This window comes from Xiphophorus hellerii, chromosome 9 (genome assembly GCF_003331165.1).
Source record: "Xiphophorus hellerii strain 12219 chromosome 9, Xiphophorus_hellerii-4.1, whole genome shotgun sequence".
Lineage (NCBI taxonomy): Eukaryota > Metazoa > Chordata > Actinopteri > Cyprinodontiformes > Poeciliidae > Xiphophorus > Xiphophorus hellerii.
In genome coordinates this window covers 4,138,684-4,157,996 of record NC_045680.1, presented here as the reverse complement: position 1 = coordinate 4,157,996, position 19,313 = coordinate 4,138,684, and the positions used below count along the sequence as shown (strand labels likewise).

Here is a 19,313-nt window from a genome sequence, read left to right as displayed (position 1 = left end):
CCAATTGTTAGCAGCTTTCAGTTTCCATATTACTGCAATATCGCCAAATTCCTTTTTGAGCCAATTATAAATTCCCCTTTTCAAATCAACAGCTTTTCTGAGAAACACTCACCAGCCACTGTTTGCTGGATCAGTTCAACACAAATTGAGAATAAGGCCACCACATGTATTCAGACACCTGTACCTTGTGAAGACAGTTTGCCAGAGTTCAAACTAAGCATCATAAGAGGGAAGAATCAGGATTTAAGTAACTCTGAATGAAGCGTGGTTGTTGTTGCTAAATAAGATTTCATGTGACGGGGCTTTTCGTTACAAAGTACAAACATATTCAAATAGATCGATAGGTGGTCCATATTGGCTGTCTGATATAAAGACAGATATTCTTTATATCTGTCGGTGGACCAACTCAAGCTGCCTGTAGCGAACCGGGCATTTAGCAGAATGATTAATTTAAAGTCAGAAGTTTCTCTGCAGCACAAAGCATTTCTGTGTTTAGGGATGAGGCAGATTTTGTCCCGTTATTGCGAGGACGATTATGAAAATATAAATAGAAAGTTTTTCTAATGTCAACATCAGACCTACGTTTTTATTCACAAACCAGTGTATGAAAAAATATTCTTGCCCATAATTTGATAGTTAGAGGCACAGATCCGCCCCCTCCTCCTCACCATGGACCCGGTGTCTGAACAACATGGAGGGTCTGAGAGTCATTATTAGACTGAGGGCAGCCAGACTAGTTTATTTTTTACTAAATTATTATATTTAGCTAAATATTATTGCTGAGGGGCACAAACAGGCCTTCTGACATACAGATTAAAAAGAAAAATAATTTAAAAAATTTTTTTTGAAAAAAAAAAAAAACCCTCAAAAAGGGCACTAGGGGCATCAAGGATAAAAAGGGCAGGGGCTCAAGCCCCCTCGCCCCCCTCCCCCTCCCCCCCTCCACGTGCCTGCTTCAGACCAATTTACTGAAGGAAGAGACAAAACATGACACTTATGATAGAGACTTTAATTTTTGAAAGCAGATGTCTCAAACAAATGTGTTTCACTATTGCTGACTGTGGGAGGGGTTATAGTGCCAGCAGTATTTATTTCACAGTCAGTGAGCTTTCTGCAAAGACACCAAGTGCTCTTTTGAAGAAGCAAGGTAAGACTAACACTGATGTGTCTATTGCAATACTTTCAGTTACTAACTTACATTAATTCAAAGTTTAGAAATGTAGTATGTAAACTTAGAACTGCTGTGTAGGAGGGCCAATAAGTTCAGATTTTGTATTTAGTGAAATAAATTTGAAACTTCTCAAAGAAACTAAAACTAACTAAAGGAGAAACTAAAAGACCCCAGAGTCATTAGTGATGGACGATTATCTCTAAGAGAGAAACATTTGGAAAAAAAATAATTTGTGGAAGTAAACACCAAATAAAAGTGTGAAATGATGTTTGCTGAGAAGAAATGGAGAATAATTAAAAATAAATTTTGAGTGTTCTAGGAGAATCGGCGGCATCAAGATTGTGTCGCCACCTACACAATCGCCCGTGACACGCTTGTGTCTCCCTTCCCAATTTATTGCAAATGCAAGCGAGGATTCATGGACTAATAAGAGATGTTTTATTGCTGCAGCGGTTTTCTGATTTTCTGACAACTAATCCTTTTTCCTAAACTTCCGCAATTTTCAAAAATTATTTCGATCTTTTCTGCTGTCTAATCTATAAATACAAACAAATGTGAAACTTGTCAGTAGTAATGATCATTAAAAAGTCTTTGTGAAAGCTGATGAAGTCAAAGCAGATAAAGACCAATTTTTTAAAATGTAACTAATGTTGCATGGTGTGGTTATCCAACCCACAGGGCAGTTCTGATTTCCAACTTCCTGTAACAATAATAATAATAATTAAAAAACCTACAGATGTATGTGAGTTGGCTTTTTCAGTTTTGTCACAATGCATTGCTTTCTTCTTACTTTTTCTGTCAACAAATAGTTGTGTAATCCATAGTAATGTCTCTCTTTCCCACCCCAAAGTGAGTGAATATCAAAGGTTCCTTCAGTTCACCGGAGCAGCAGCCCATCATGAACTCCAAGCTAAGTGAGACTCATCAGAAAGCAATCTGCTCCCAACTGGGACATGTTCAACTGAAACTGCTCTACAAAGCCAGTGTCCATGGTTATACTGCTGCTGCCTTTCACCAGCAATGTGACAGCCTGTCACCCACTCTGTCTGTGGGCTACAATGCCTCTGGTTACATTTTTGGAGGCTACACCACTCAACCTTTTGATCAGTCTGGACAATATGCTAAAGATGACCAGGCATTTCTTTTTACTTTTATGGGAAGAAAACTCATCAAATATCCAGTTGCTAATGCTTCATACGCTGTTAGAATGATGAGCAACTCTGGTCCTTATTTTGGAGAATCCCTGGTTCTTATTAATACGGGCATGCCAGTTGTACATAGCGAGGCAGCAAGTTATTACCCATTTAATGCTGCACAGATGCATGGAAATGACTTGAACTTGATAGAGTGTGAGGTCTACCAGCTGGTGGGTGAGTTACTTTTAAATGTCTGAATATTATTTTTATATGAACATTTTATGCATTTTCTAACTCAAGTTTGCTTTTCAACAATGACTGTAACAGAGCTGACTAAATTTGAGGATCCATGGCGGACTGTAACCTGGAACCTTGAGTAAGATGAATGAAGACTCACACTTGCACACAATAACACAACTGCTGGGAGGTAAAGTGAGAGCTGTTGGAAACCTAGTTAACAATACTGTGGTGTAAACACTGCAGTTTTTTGTTCTCCTGCCATGGTTACGGACAAGAACCACACAAATGTTATCACAGAAATAATCCGACTTTACCCACATAGCATAAAGAACGAAACAGAAACTCAAGCGACTGCAGACATTGATCAATCATTTTACGGTGTTCTAAACTACAGCTCAGAGTTTTCTAAATGTACATGATGCAATAATGGGTTTGAGGCAAAACATTCCAAGCCAATCTTCCATATTGAATATCTGAGTATTTTACAGTGGTTTCAGTCTAAAGCTTAAAAAGACACATTTTGAGGAAGTGCGTAATTAAAGCTCATTTTAAATTTTGCCATTCTTTGCCAATTTCCTGTAACTGACAAGCCATGCTGTTGTTGATGGTGTCTTTCAAATTCAGTTTGAATCTGTTAGCGTTACATATCAAGTCTAAGGTAATTTTGTTTATGTTATAGATTGTAACTGCAGTAAAACATAAGTTTAATGCTTCACTTGTCTGGACTTACCGCCGCTGCTTGTGCAGATGGGAGCGGGGGACAGTTTTTTCAACTGACTGCAGTATCACAAATAACAAAACAAAAACAAGAAAAACAAGTTTGCAAAAACAAGAATATCAACAGAATTGGAAATTCATCAATTTAAATCTACAGAGTTGATTAAACCAGACTTGTGACTCCCACCTACTACAATGGCACCACACACAGCATCAGAAAAAATATCTTCATTTGAACTATTCACAAGTACTGTTATTTATTCCATTAATTACAATATAAATTTTGTAGTTACACAATTGGCTTTTATACAGTAGAGCTAGCTCCTATCTGGACTTGGGTTTTCCCAAATTTAAGAAATGTAAATTTTGTTTTCATCACAGTGGCGGAAGTGTAGGATTCATGTTAGTGCACTGAATTAGTCTGATTTAACCAAAAGCAAATTCAATACAAATGACTAGGATTAATTTAATTATCATTTAAAGAATAAAAGTTCCATATTAGATGCAGTTTAATCTGAATCTTAGTTGATCAATTCTTTAAATTTGTGGTTGAATCACAACACCCATCTCACTGGGAAAAAAAAGAAAATAAAACTGTTTAGTTTATAATTTGCTTGAATTATAAATTTTTTACCTTCCAACAGACATAAGCTGGAGCTGATGAATTACATAGAGAACTACAAACCCCAGATCAGTTCTGTGTCCCAAGCTCGGGTTTTACTCGTTGGACCAGTCGGAGTTGGAAAGTCCAGCTTCTTCAACTCCATCAACTCTGTTTTCAGAGGCCATGTCACCAACCAGGCCATGTCTGGTTGTTCCTCCACCAGCCTCACCACTCAGGTCTGAATCAGTCAAATTTACATTCTTTTTAAAGTAATTCATCTGAAACAAAAATCCTCCCAATATTCCTATTGTCAGTGTATTAATTCACCTTTTTTAGTTTCGAACTTACTCACTGAAGGCTGGAAGAGAAGGCAGACTTCTGCCAGTCATCCTGTGTGACACGATGGGACTGGAGGGCAGCAACGACACAGGACTTGATATAGAAGATATAACTAGCATCCTCAAAGGTCATCTGCCTGACCGTTACCAGGTGTGACATTTGATTACATCGTACATGATGGAGCACAAATCTGACAGCAGTTAACTTAAACAAAGCTCTTTTTTTTTTTCTCCTTCAAACATTACCGCAGTTCAACCCTGCTACTCCTCTGGATTCTGATGCTAGTGGCTATTGCAAATCTCCAAGTCTCAAAGACAAGATCCACTGTGTCACATACGTACTTGATGCCTGCAACATCTCCATTATGTCCGCAAAGATGGAGGAGAAGCTGGGAGCTATCCGCAAAAAGGCCAACCAACTACGTCAGTAAAGCTGAATCTCTTATATAAAATGAATCTCGTATAATGAAAATGTGTAAACACGTGTATCATATTAGTAACCGCTGTTACTTTACTTTCTTCAAACTCAGAAGGTCACATTTTCTTATCACTAGGGTCAAACTTTAACCTTCTCACAAGTTTGCAGAAATTCTGACATAACTGGTGTACTGGTTTGTAAAAGAATTGGCTCAAAATTAATCTTAATGTCTCAAAGAGAGTTTAAAAAATGTGAATTTTGGTTTTATGGCTTCTTCCTTTAGCAGAGGACGCTTCATTGTGGATAAAGAATCTCTTATCACCATCAGCCAGTATCTTCTCAAGGTCTTTTGCGTTTGTTGTGGGGTTCATTTGCACAGTTCAAACCTAAACGGATCCATGTCTGGGAATCAAAACCCATCTCTTTACTGAACTCATACAGTACAATGGCTGGAAATCCCCATGGTGTCTAATCTTCTTTAAACTGATAAACATGACACTGTTAGATTTCTGGAAATTGTACTCAAGAATGAACCAGACCTTTAGGGGCTCATCATCAGCTGTGCTTTTTTCCCCCCATTGCTTAATGGTATAGTTATCTTAGTGCATGTAATTTGAAGAATATTATACATTTTCTCAAAAATAACTATTCTGGCATTTAGCAAAGACAAATGTCCTAGCTGACCTAAAAGAAATGTTACATTTAATTTATAGTCAAACCGTGAAAAAAAAAAAAGATGAGTCTTTTTATGCAGTGACTTTGTCCTCCATAAGCCACTTTTTAATTAATTTGGTAGTATATTTACTATAATTTTCTGTTTAAAGTAATGGCTCCATGTGTAAAGAAAATACTTGAAGTGAAGTTATTGCCACTTAGGTGCACAAACCGATCTATTGAGCCTCCAGTGTGGAAATGTTTCTGCTTGTGTTTGCAGGGATTCCTCAGCTGGTTGTACTGACCAAAGTTGATGAAGCCTGTTTCTTAGTGAAAGAAGACCTGACAAACATCTACCAGAGCATCTACCTCAAGGAGACAGTGAGTGTTTTTACACAAAGAACATTTGATCAGAAAGTTGATTGTTGTTGTTTAGAAAATTTGATCTGAATAATGTGTGCTCTATGATGCAGATGCAACAGGCCAGTGCAAAGCTTGGGATACCGCTGAGCTGCATTGTTCCAGTGAGGAACTACACCGAGACGTTGGATCTAGACGTCAACTGTGACATCCTGCTGCTCAGTGCGCTCACCCAGATGCTTCGATCGGCGGATAATTTTTACGATGATTTCAGCGACCAATTGAGCACGCTTCAAACCAGGGAATAAGATTTTGAAAAAGCAGATGCAACAGATCAACCGCTGCAAATCCTAAAATTTTACCTATGTGTTTTTTTTTTACCTGCACAGGTTTAATGTTCTACAAAATAAAATATCCCATTTATCTATGCATTTAATTTTAATTTCAAGCTTGAAAAGCCAAACATATAATTCTAACTTTCAGTATATTAATGTTACTAAAGCTACATGTCACTATTCCATTTAGCTGTTCTCCCTGGGAATATTGTTCACCATAAAATATGCTTGTTAAACTGCATCACTGCACATGTAAGATTCTACATAACCTAAGATTCTTTGACACATTCTGTGTAGAAACAAAACATATCCACCATCACCTACACATTTACTGGAGTGACAATTCAGTCGAGAGTTAAAATGTCAAAAATGCGAGTTGCATAGAAATTACTCAGAACCTCTCTAGTTTTTTCTAAAACCCATTTTGCTCTTTTTTGAGTTTTTTCTTTACTGAATTCAATACTGCAGTCTCTCATTGTTTAATGTCTCAAAAGCCTGACAATATTTTCAGAGTCATTCTTTGAAACATTTGTTTGAAATAAAGGTCTTGTAGCTTATCTTGCCCACACTTGGTTTTCTGTTCAATCTTAAATGTGATCATGTAGGTACTATGGATTCATATTGTGTCAGTTTGAGGCAGGATCAAAATGCAGACTGGAGCTTCATCCTGAAGAAATTTAACAATTAAACCAAAAACAACTTACGAGTATGAGAGGAGAACACACAAGGATTCTGTTAAAAAGTAAAAGAATCCCAGATAGACTACAAAGTAGCAACAGAGGAACCTATAATAGTAGTGAGTAAAATAAAATGAAGAATTTAAACAGTGACAGGTGGCTAATTGTTAAATATGGTGCAGATGTGAGAGGAGCCGAGGCAGGAGACCTTGTCTTGTTATTAAAAGAGTTTGGACATGGAAATCACCTTTTGACAATCACCTCAGCTGGTATTAATGAAATGGTAATAATTCATAAGTTTTCAGTGAGTACCTATTAAAAAACAATATGTTGAAGATAATGTGTCCCTTCTCAATTAACAAGGGAACTTCTCTATTGGCATTACAGCAACCAAATCAGCTGTAACCAAAAATAATCCCTGACTTGTCTGTAAAACATTGTTACTGTATATTATATAGATTTAAAGACATATAAAATATAGGAAGGAATTTAAGTGGAAACTTAGAATTAGGCTAAAAAATGATGGAACCCCCATTGGACAACTTTAAAGAATTACAATGACTTTCGGATTTATTGCTGACACATGTGGTATTTTTTCACAGTAGTCAGACAAAAAGAAATTGTATATATTTTTAAATTTTACATTTGGCATCAATGCATTCAATTCTCGAGCTCCATAATAAATTTTTTCTGAGCATAACTTGTTTTGAACTGTCTTCTTTTCAAAGGAAATACAAACATTATATTTGGTCTAGCACTAGGGGGAACTATTTCACCACTTTTTAGGCAGACTCCTTAAAAAGTTATAAGGGATAAAAAGAAAATGAAACAAAAAATGCACATGTACAATGTAATGCATCAATTGTTTGACATCAGTCTAGTATTTATTATAATTTTTTTCATTTAATTTTACTAGGTGTTTACTGCAGGATGTTAATGGAAAGCTGTGGAAATATTCAAATATAAGTCCTGACCTCACTAACCAAGATTTGCTCAACTAATGAGGACAGACAACCTGTGTTGCTGATGATTTTGCATGGCAAACAAAGAGGAAAGCCAGAGTTCATGGAAATGACATCTTTCCAAATCTGGCATTGCAATGATTACACAACATGTTTCTCTGTAACAATGAAACACCTGCTTTCTCAGATCAAAAAAGAAGCTGGAGGCACATCCTGTACCTCAAATGCTCTCACGGGGAAAAAGAGGATTGTTAGAACATGTTCTCCTACACATTTATTACTCTATAAGCCAAGGCAGTGATAGTGAACTTGTCTTAGAATTCAGCACATTTTTAGGTGAGCAACAAATCAAATTCACCACTAAAAACCTTCTTAGAGGCAAGGAATTTCAATAATCTGGCTCAAAGGGGAAATTCCTAATTCATTTGTAGACAAGTTAAGTTGAAGAGTCCATTGTGAAATGTGGCAAACTTTAAATTTAGTTTTATAGCCAAACTCAAACTTATTTATCGCTGACCTGTCTGCTTTGTTTTCTGATCTTCCTTTTAATGCTTGTTCTCTAATATTCTGGCAAACCTCTGAGACCCTCACAGAACAGTTGGGTTTATTGTGAGATTAAATTACACAGATTTAGACTCAAGTTATTAGCTAGAGAACTTCTGAAAGTGACTGAGGAGAATGGATTTTATTTGGGGATATCAGAGGAAAGAGTGCCTAGAATAAAAGAAATTCCCACTTTTAATAAATTTTTTATTTGTGAATAATTTTTACAAACCATGAATTGTTTTCAATGCACTTCCCTTTTATGAACTATTTCATTTGGTTCTATGACATAAAACCCTGATCAAATACTTAAGAGATATTAATTATCTTTTAGAGGAATATAAATATTTTGCATTTGTATGTAATAATTTTTAAAATATTTTTTCTTATGCAAAAGCCATTAAATAATTTAACATGTCCTCTGTTCATTACATGAACTTAAGCTTACTTCCAGGTGTTTCTGTGTGCTACGTTGTAGTTTTCCATAGCTTGAAAAGTTTCAAATTACTGACATTAGCAGGTTTCTCTTGACCGAGCATGACAGCACCACAATGTCAGCCGCCCCGTCTACCAAACACAATCCACATGACACATGCCTCCCCTCTTCCAACAAGCCGAATGAAAAGGCTGCCTCGAGGCCTGGCGTTGTGTTGCCCAACAGACCTAATCTCTGGGTTTACAGCCTCTCATAGCTGTAAATTCCATCTTTTGTGGTGGAAACAACTAATCTGACCAATGAGGCTCACTGGTTTAGCTTATTCACGCCAGCATACCCCTCAAAATCCCTGCCATTCTTTCTTGTTATCTCTTTCTCCCACTCGGGGTCTCTCCCTTTCATAGACACATACTGTGCTGTACTGACACATGAATGCCAGCACTTGTACGGACAAACAATTTCCCTCATTCCCTCAGTCTCATGCACCCACTCTCATGAGTAAATTAAGCACACAGTCGACAATATTGCTTTCCTTTTTCTGGCTAGAGGCTATTTTTATCCAAAAATAGTAAGTAAAGGAAAAAAAGAGAAGCAGATACTGTACATAAAATATTTGGACTAATGTAGACACACTTTAAATTTTGAACCACAGAAGTATGCACATATTATGCAAGTGAAACAAAATGTTAAACTTATGTGGGAAGGTGAGGGGGGAAAGAAACATTCACAGAGAAGAAGCTACATATGGACCTGTCAAGTCAGCTGTGACTGTAAGTCACTGAGATGTTGTTTCGTCTGCACATTCCTGCCTTCCCCGAGCCCTAACGCTGATCACATCAGTAAGTGTTCATTCAGGCCTTGTTTTTCACCGAGTGTGAGAGAACAGTGGGTGTACGTGTGTGTGGGCATGTGTGTGCCTTTGTGGGCGTGTCATAAAGTGAAAGAGCTACAGAAAACAAGGGCGAGGCGGACAAACTCCCAGAATGGCAAGGACAAGACTTATGAGTTGCACACATTTTTCACATAAATCACTGGAAAATGTACCTAGTTATGGTTTAGAAAAATGTGACAAATTAAAATACGCTTGTTTGTATCAGGTGTTAGTGCTTTACTCCCTGTCCTTCTCATAATTTACTAACCAGTGTATCATTTAGGTAATACTTTCACAAAGCTGAAGGTGTCCAGTTGATACTGGGTTGCAGATTGTCAGAAGTAAGCAAATAAATCCTTTGCAGCAGAAGTTAATCCTTCTGACACCACTGTAGCTTGGAGGATATGAAACTTACTAAATGCTAAAGTAACATTACTGGAGGAATTTTAGTCAGTCATGTCCTGTTTTCACAATTGAAGCTTCCTCTTTTTACTTTCATCATAAAGGGACAAAATAAACTCTGAAACTTAACTTCTGTGAGCACCTCGGCCACACACTATAGAACAATACAGCACAAAGAGAGTATCTGTCTTCTGTTGCTTTCTAAACATAAATGTGTTGGAAGTTAATGGAATAAGAGGGTCAGCACTGATAGGATGTGTTCTGATTAATGCAATCAAAGCTGTCTAAAGCGATGGAGAGCAGGCAAAAAGGCTTTGAGTTAAAGTAAGTTCAAAAGAATGAAGTCCTAGAGGTTGGGCAGAGGAGTTTAATATGCAATAGTGTCTGTGGTCCTCTAGATAAGAACAAGTCAAAATTTTATCCCTTTTTTCTGTTTAGAGCCATACAACAGTCAAAACATATAATACTAGAACTACAGAAAAAACCCATGTGCTGACTGTTGTGAGAAGAATAGTTTTATCTTTTCTTCACAAAATGTTTCTCACAGCATTTTTATCCAACTTCAGTCCTCTTAATGAACTTGTCCTCTCACAACAGCAGATTTTGTGGGAGCAAAGTGTTTTGGAACCAGTGTTTGACAAAAAAGAAGAAATCATCATGTGTGACTGTGTAAGGAAGGACATAATGTTTTCAAAACTGTTCCTCTGTGCAACTGAAAGCTCAGGATAACAACATGAGTTTCATCATCAACTTTCACTTCCCATGGCCTTGAGGAAGGTAACATGTGGATGTTCATCTTTGAAAATCAGTGAGAGTATGGAAAAACAGCATAAAACATTTGCTTCTTCAAGTTTAACAAGGTACAGCATGGAAAATCTGCCCATGCATCCCAGGTCAGCTATAAAAAAACATTAACCAGATGTTTTTCTCAAAAGAAATGGCAGCTTGAAAAGAAGCAGAAATAAGTGTTTTTTTATCTACTTGCTAAAATACAATCGTGATTATAAAATAAATAGATAAATGACGCGTAAGCTGTCATTATTGTTTCTGTAAACATTGGAGGGCTGTGTCACCTTTAAGTGCGTCTTCTGTCCATGTGGGTCATAAATTGTTTACACAGAAGCCTGATGCATTTAATTAGTAGTTTGACCCACAAACAGAAAAAAATCCATAATCAGTTGCGCTATATTTTATTTATTGGCATCAGAGTAAACAAGGCTGAATACATTTGCTTGCCACACAAATCAGATTCTACCCTATAAAAGCACAATATTGAGACACTCTATGCAAATTTTAGCAAGGTGGTGAAAGATGTGCAAAAAAATAAAATGATATGAGTGAAATAATTTTTTTAACTATGGTGAAAAAACAAACAAGCACAGAAAAACCTAATTGTATAATTTGTCAAAATATTACCTTCATAAATTACAGTAAAGTCACTGTTGAGATAAACTAAAGTTAGTCTTATCATAATTACAGTGTTAACAACTGGAGCATGATCATAAATGCGTTTATAGGCAGCACAATAAAAATAAGCCTAGATCACAGTGTGACTTCTAAAAACTAACTTTACGGCTTGGAACTTTCCCAGAGGAAACCATTAACTCTGGTCTGACTAAAGACTGTTACTTTGAACGTCTGCAGCAACTATCAGAAAAACTAATAAAGTTAATAGGAAACCAGTATGAAACCTAAAACCTCTTTTCTTTAACTTGTGATTTACCCCAGGAATTGTAGTTTTTCAAGTTAAAATTAAACAATATTACCAAGACTGTGTCACACTTTAACATTTTCTGAGCTGGTTTAAATGCTGAAATTCCCTCACTGTGATTCTAAAATGTGCTTAGAAAATAAATATTCCAAAAATATGTGTTATGCAATCTTTTAGGATAGCATACTGACTGTAAGGGACAAATTAATATTCAAAGCATGTCTGCCTCAGTGATTCCAAAGAAGCCCACGTGGACGGGCTTCAGATTACTAATATACTTCACCATGGCAACGCAGCTATGGAGGCTCGTGGGCAGATTTATATTTCAGCACAGGAGTACCAACAAGGTCACCGCATGATTTTTCTAATCACACCGGGTGCAGCTGCATATGTGTGTTTGTTTACTGCAGGTGGGTGGGTGTACACAATATCAGGTATATGGAGGCGACCTGTGATTGGGTTTCGGTCCTTTTTCTACTGGAAGAAGAATGGGAAGGAAGAAGAAAATGAAGAGAGGAAGAAGTGCATCAACAACACTAAGGTGGTTCTGTATATCTGCTCAAAGACCTTGGAAGTGAGAGGAAGGACACGGATTTTTCTTGAAATTACTGAATGTGTATGTTGGTGCATGTGTGCTTAATGCAAGACCCAATATCACAGAGTGACTAAAAAAACCCATCAATTTCTGATGTTATGCTTAGGATTGTTATTAATCATTTTACCGTGGTTGTTCACATTTAATGTATTCCTCCTCATTATTCTCTTCTTTGACATTATTTTTTCCACATTAAGCATGTCACAGTTTGAATATTTCTCCACCATATTTTGAGTGTTTACAGTAAAGCTGAAGATTCATTCTAAGATGAAAATCCTTAATATCACTATATGCTCTGAATGGGACAGATGAAAAGTTATCAAACCAATCGTCACTACTGTTAGTAATCCTGATTGTCCAGATTGTTTGTTTTTACCAGTGATTTGATAAGTGCTGTTTGAAAGCCATGTAGAAAACACCTTATAAGAAAGCTGTGTTTACTATTTGAATCAGATCAGACGAAATGACCTGCAGAATTTCCTTAACGAAAGTGGCAGGTAGGAAATCACGACAGCAGGAGGCGGCTCTTTATTGATTTATGAATTCTTCTTGATTTATAATTATTTTATGTTTAAGTTGGTAGAATTGTGTTTTTTTTCTGCATTTGTTTTGATTAGACATAGCACAGGTACTGGGTGTAATGTTTATGTGCAGATTAACTCTAAATGTTACATTTTATCTGTAAAGAAGTTAGTGAATTTATTGCACGTCCTGCTAGAGTGCAGTTCAGATTCTACAATCACAGGAGGTTCATCTATCAGCTTAGCAGTTAACTTCAATTTATAAGACCCACTAAACTGTATGTATGTTACAGTTGCAGATTTGTCAAGGTTTTGCTTAAAACTAAAACTGGACCTTCCTCCCTTGAAATGGGGAAAAGATTCTGCATCTCAGATTAAGTGTTTGTAACTGATCAACATAACCTCACTTCAGAAACCCTGAAGCTTTCCTTTAAGCTCACTGTTTTTTTTTTTCCTTTAATACCAAAGTTGCTGGATGGCAGTACAAAGACAAAAAAAGATTCCAAGAATTGACTGACTTTGTTTTTGGTCAAACAAAAGACTCTGGGTCAAACCATCAACACTTTTAGTCACCAATGTATTGTGGCATTTAGGAAATGTACACAGGAAACTGGGCCGCAATGTGGGGCCATTAAACAATATGAGTTCATATGGACTTAATAATAGGAGATCCCTAATATGTAGAAAAATTCATATTGAGGATCCCTTCCTGCTGAATCCAAGTCACAAAATATTTAGTCATTTACTCCTTTTTATTAATTTTCACTGTTCCATTTTAAATATAATTCTTTAAAATTTTAGGTTTTTTAAACTTGTGAAAAATGTTGTTTTTTTAAATTAGAACATAGGATATTTATAGTGAAATTTGTTAACTGACATAAAAAGTTAAAAATTGTGTCAGATTATTTATCTGTTTAAGACTTAAGTAATGCCTTCCTCGTGAGGACACATGGATTAAGTGCAGTATGTTTTTATATTGATGGCCAGGAAAAACAAGGCCAGTGTGGATTTGTTATGATACGGCCATAAATATTATGGTTTGACACAGGAGACCAGATCAGCGGACATTTGGTGCCACAACAAAGCAAATCAAACCAACAATGATAAAACATTATTTTTTTTCTTTTCTCCCCTCCAGGGGGTCTTTTTGTGGGCTCTAGTGTCCCTTATATGAAAGTAGGCTGACAGGAAAGGGGGAAGACATGCGGCAAATGTCACAGGGTCCGGGAATCAAACCCACGACAGCCGCGTCAAGGACTCAAGGCCTCCAAACGTGGGTCGCACTATCCCCTACGCCACCACAGCACGCCAACATTGTTAGTTTTTATCAACAATGCTGATAAAGAAGAATAATACAACAGGTAATGTGCAGCCTGTCTCACAAAATAAGCACAATCTGTCAAAATGAAGGTCTTATAAAAGATGCTAACATGCTTTCTGTGATGTTTAAGTTACTTCATTTAACAAGAAACATTCAAACTACTACTAAATTCGGAGATTCTAAATTCATCTCACATTTAACTGGCAAAAGCTGATGAGAAAAGCAAGATGAAAAGTTTGCTATCAAAATGTGTTAATACAACTTTGCTGAGCTTGCTGCTGATACAGAACATAATGATTTGAAACAAAATGTACAAAAAACCCCAAAACACTACGGCTACAAAAAGTTTGGAAATATACTCACATGTTTTGTAGAAATACCAGAAATATTTTGACATGTTATTTGATGAATTATCATTTTGTAGAGTTTATAACTTTATATTGGTTTAAATGTTAAGCACACTTTTCACCCCCACATTCATTTAAGAGACTTTATCTCCTCAGCTCCCACATTAACTCTAAAACATGTGAGCAAACATCCTCACTGATTCCAATTATTATGCTCCCCAGTATTTTGTGTAAAAGTTACGAATTATGCAGTTAAAGGGAAATTTTATGGGCTTGTTGACCAATTATTGTGAAAAATGTAACGCCCTAAAAAGTGCTGTGAGTTGATTCTGCCTGTCTTACAGGTCACAAGAAATCCCTGCTGCTTCTGTTTTTCTGGCGACAGCTACCTTGACTTTGGCCTTAACTGGACAAACGTGGCTGAGGTCAGACAGCTTGAAGACTTCCCCTGTAGTTAAAAGTTTAACAGCTCAAAGCCAATATCACTTATAGCTTACCGCTGCAGAGAGCATGTGCGTGTGTGTGTGCGTGTATGTGTGTGTGTGCTTTTTTGTTTGCTTACATGGATTTCCCAACACTTTGTCCAGCAGCCCCCATTTATCAGAGCTGACCTGTGATTTTATCAAAGTTTTTCATGTACGGCTGGGTTTTGAAGGTCAGCACCCTGTAACAAGTCAAACACATAAAGTTCCTATTGCAAAATTAGCATTTCTTCTTTTAAACCAGAGTTATTGGAGTTTAACTTATGTTCTTTGGCAGCGCAGAGTTTGCTTTGAACTACTCCAAGTATGATTAAAATAAGGTTTATTTGGTACAACCTACAAATTTGATTTAAATGCCACACAAATACAGACCTATCATTGCCATAAATAGAAAGAAAGAAAGGAATCACAATCACAGGAGGTGATTGTGATTCAATCACCACCTGTGAAGGTGGTGATTCACAGGTGGTGAAGGCAACCGTGTAAGGATTAGTGGGGATAACCAATGGATATATGTGGATGGATATAAACGGTGAAAATAGAGATTGAAAGTCTAGGTTAAAGAAAACCTCAGTTTAACTTGTGTGCTTTGGTAGCTTTTGATCCTTTTTCCATCTATAGGCCTTTGTCTATAGGTCTTTTTCAGTTTCATGTTGGTTCTTGTTTAATTTTTATACTTCCTTCTGGTCTCGTGTAATATATATCGGTTTATGACTCCCTTCAAGATAATCCTCTCTTCACAGTCACAGGGAACAGAAAAGAGTGATTGCATCAGCTCTGTACACGGCCTGGTTATGTAAAAAAAAATATCAGAAAATTATAGCTCATGCTATTTTTTAAAGGAAAGGGGGGAAAGGAAAACCATACAAACATGAACAAGAATTGTCCTCATCAAAAGGACAGAAGCTGGAAATGACTGTCAGAAAGTCAAATAAACAACAGAAAATAAAAGTACGCAGTCTAAAACATGTAAGATTTCAAATGTTTTTGTCTTAAACTTGTTCTATCAAAGGTCACACAAGCTTTATAACAAATCAAACATTATCTTTGACATTACGTCACATTCAGTGATTGCACACATTGAATGCTGTACAAACATCTGTGTATTAATTTCTGTCTGTCAATCATTAGACAGTGATATGACATTCTTCAAACTATTTATCATTTGAAGTGAAAATTATAGAAAATTATTTCTTAAGCCAAGTTGCACCTTAACATTTTTGAAAGGAAGGAAAGAATGTGATGAACCCCTGGTTTTCTAATCCCACTTTGTAATCGTGCTTAAAAAAGTTACGTACTTATGAAATAATGTCCAAAAATAAAACAAAATAAATCATTAAACATTTAATTTAGAGGATCAATACACCTAAAATAACTCAGAGGTGTCAGACATTCAGTTTTCTAAAAAAAATCATGGTTAATTAGGTTTTGAGATCCCTTATAAATACAGCCAGGTTCCAAGATCATGTGAAATTTTATCTGACAAGAAATGAGACAGTATTATTTCGCGGTTAAACAAAGCATCCCATGTTGTTCCAAAAAAAAGGGTGTGTGCTTTCCTCAGAGGGTGATACAACACTTACTTATGACAGATGTTTAGTAGCTGATACTTCATTTCACGTCTCTAGCTTCTGCATGTCAGTCTGCTATATAAGCAATATGGTAACACCTGCTCTTTCAAGGACACTATAGCAGATGTGCACACTCTTTATCCCAGACTCCTTTAAGAAACTTCATCGCCTTAGCTACCACAATACCTCTAAAACATATCAGCAAAAACCATTGATTCCGATTTTTATGCTTCCCATAATTTGTGTAAAAGTTACGAATCACGGGGATGCTGTGGTGGTGCAGGGGTTAAGCACAACCCACATATGGAGGCCTTAGTCCTTGACGTGGCCATCGCAGTTTTGATTCTGAGCCTGGTGACCTTTGCTGCAAGTCTTCCCCTTCTCTCATTACCCACTTTCCTGTCAATTTACTATCAAATAAAGGCCACTAGAGCCAATAAAACTTAGAAAAAGAAGAAGTTACGAATCATATAAATGAAAATCCGATGTCCTTTAGGCCAATTAGTGTGAAAAATGTAATGCCTTCAACAGTGGTGAGTATATACTGTGCTCTGATTGTCTCACAAGTAAAAAATCCTGCCACTTTTTATCTGACAGCAAATGAGTCAGTAACATTTTGCGGTTAAACAAAGCATCACATATTGTTCCAAAAAAGGGTGTGTGCCTTCCTCAGAGAGTCACTTAACTATGACAGAAGTTCAGTGGCTGATACTTCATTTCACTAGGTGTGCACCGATTGCAGTTTTCTGACCGATCGCCAATTTCTAATCTTTTAACAGCCTGACCCTCCGATTCTGATTTTTCTGGTGCCAATTTATTTGGTCTGAAATGTCACTGAGTTGTCAACAGTGTTTGTTAACTGCAAACGTGCAGACATGACTTAGTGGTCTGTCAGTCAAAAACCTTTTTCACGGGAGGACAGTGGTTTATTTTTAGACCTTTGCCAAGGTAGATAAAATCGTGGGATAAGATCAGCTTCACATGTTTGTATTAGCTGATCATTGATCTCCCAAAATTAAGAAAATTGTAGTCAATTTTTGTGCTCGCCTATATTTCACCTTTCTATATTCTGTGCATCAGTGTGCTCATATGAATGACTGTATAAGTTCTTGCTCTGTGAGCACTTCTCTTTATCCTAGACATCCAGATCTACGTGGCTCTTCCAGCTCAGGAAACTTAAAAAAGCCAGGCCTTCATCTCTGAAAGTCGAGAGGTTGAGCAATAATCAGTGTTTCTCTGCATAGTCACAGTTGCCAAGGTCATGCTCAAAGTGTTAGCTAGAAACTACCACTTAAATGAAGCTGACATCATCATCAGCTTTATTTAAGATGTCTGTCCTTGATGAAACAGTGGCAAGAAGAAAGGTCGCATCAGGGTAGCAGCATGTAAAGAAGGTGCTATAGTCAGATGAGACCAAAACTAAACATTTTGACCCACATACAAAATGGCAGGAAAATAACACTGTGCAACCCCAAAACATATCCCTATGGTTGAATAAGAGCATTCGTAGCTAGCTCCATTTTCGTATCTGAAATAAGTCTGGTCTAAAAAGAGTAATAACCGTAAAAGTACAAGGTTTTCCATAGGTAAAATTACCACCACCTATTGTAATTCCACATTATTGGTTCATTTGTATTAGCAGTTAAAGCTACGCTGACTGTAATTTTAACAAGCCCTTTATTTACATTGCAATGAGATTTCAGTAATACAAAATAAATTCGATTTTTTTTTAAAAAAACAGCATATATTTGTTTTAGTTGCTGTATACTAAGTCTTTTTAACGGAAATGACATCAAAAGAGATACAGTATGTGAAATGATTAAAAAAAAAATCATGGTAGCACGAGCAACCCTTTCATGCTAGACTACTTTAGAAAATATCTTTATCAGTGAGGTCTGGTGATTCTAGACATGAAGACTGTGTGACATCCCAGACTTCACAAGGTGCTAGTAAAACATGCCTCAAAACAAATCTTGCCATTGAGCTTTCACAGAGTCTCTCAGATGATTGGTGATGTCAATTTTATGGTTTGTGTCAGAGGACCTCTATGGCTTAGTGATAAGATTATGTGGTACATAGTGGCAAAGTGGTGAGGTTGCTCTTAAACATTAAAATTAAACATTTAAAGGGCCATGACAGTTTTAACAGACTACCAAAATGGCACAGGGAATTTAGAGAAAAGTAGGGTATAAAAATCTTTGTGTTTGCAGATTCATGTCCTTTAACATCCATCTTGTATGTAGCCTCCTTTTCTCAGCAGCTGTGGGCATGTGCTTGGATTCCTAAAATATTTATAGTGTCCTTGTCAGGAAATATTTCTGCAGCTTCACTGAGCAACTCTATAAAGAATGAGGGGCGCTAGAGCCCGTAAGATGACTCAGCAAAACAAGAGCTGTGATGTTTTTGCATGTGAAAAGATGGAGGCCAAACACTTACACCACACTCTGCTTCAGTGTTTAGAGCCATTCTAAACTTGAAAGGCATGAAGATCAAGACACGTCCAGGAGCAACTGTGTTTCATATATTTTATTGATTTCAGAAAGCTGTAGATGTAAATGGGTGTAGATTTTTGTTGACTATTTCTGTACCTATATTTGTGTTGGTTCCTAGAGGAGGTCAAGCATGCCTCTAAAATACAGTCTGGATGCAGAAAATGGGAATTTTTTGTGAAGAACTGATCATTCACAGAGAAGCATGACCAAACATGTGTCCTTCTTTTCGATTTATGTGTTGATGCATGAAATGCAATGCCTTGCGAAACAACTCGTGCCTCTTGAACTTTTTCCCCAATATGTCACTTTACAATTACAAACTTTAGTCTATCTATTTTGTTTGTTTGTTTTTTTTGTCAGATTTAATCATTAACTTTATACATCTCTGTAATTATTGTGCAAAATTCCT

The 19,313-nt window shown here is 36.7% G+C and overlaps 1 protein-coding gene across 3 annotated transcripts; it reads left to right on the top strand.

The window, feature by feature from the left end:
* The first annotated feature begins 1,097 nt into the window (after positions 1-1,097).
* On the top strand, positions 1,098-6,530 carry LOC116725230 (interferon-induced protein 44-like). 3 transcript variants are annotated; one of them, XM_032571151.1, is made up of 8 exons: positions 1,098-1,147; positions 2,022-2,541; positions 2,635-2,683; positions 3,909-4,104; positions 4,226-4,357; positions 4,458-4,629; positions 5,559-5,659; positions 5,752-6,530. In XM_032571151.1, exons 2-8 carry the CDS (start codon positions 2,070-2,072, stop codon positions 5,944-5,946), a joined length of 1,317 nt encoding a protein of 438 aa, XP_032427042.1. In that variant the 5' UTR covers positions 1,098-1,147; positions 2,022-2,069; the 3' UTR covers positions 5,947-6,530. The 3 variants fall into 3 exon arrangements, with proteins under 3 accessions (XP_032427042.1, XP_032427039.1, XP_032427041.1); XM_032571148.1 differs by having other exon boundaries at positions 4,205-4,357; positions 5,752-5,946; XM_032571150.1 differs by lacking the exon at positions 1,098-1,147 and having other exon boundaries at positions 2,070-2,541; positions 4,205-4,357.
* Positions 6,531-19,313: the final 12,783 nt, after the last annotated feature.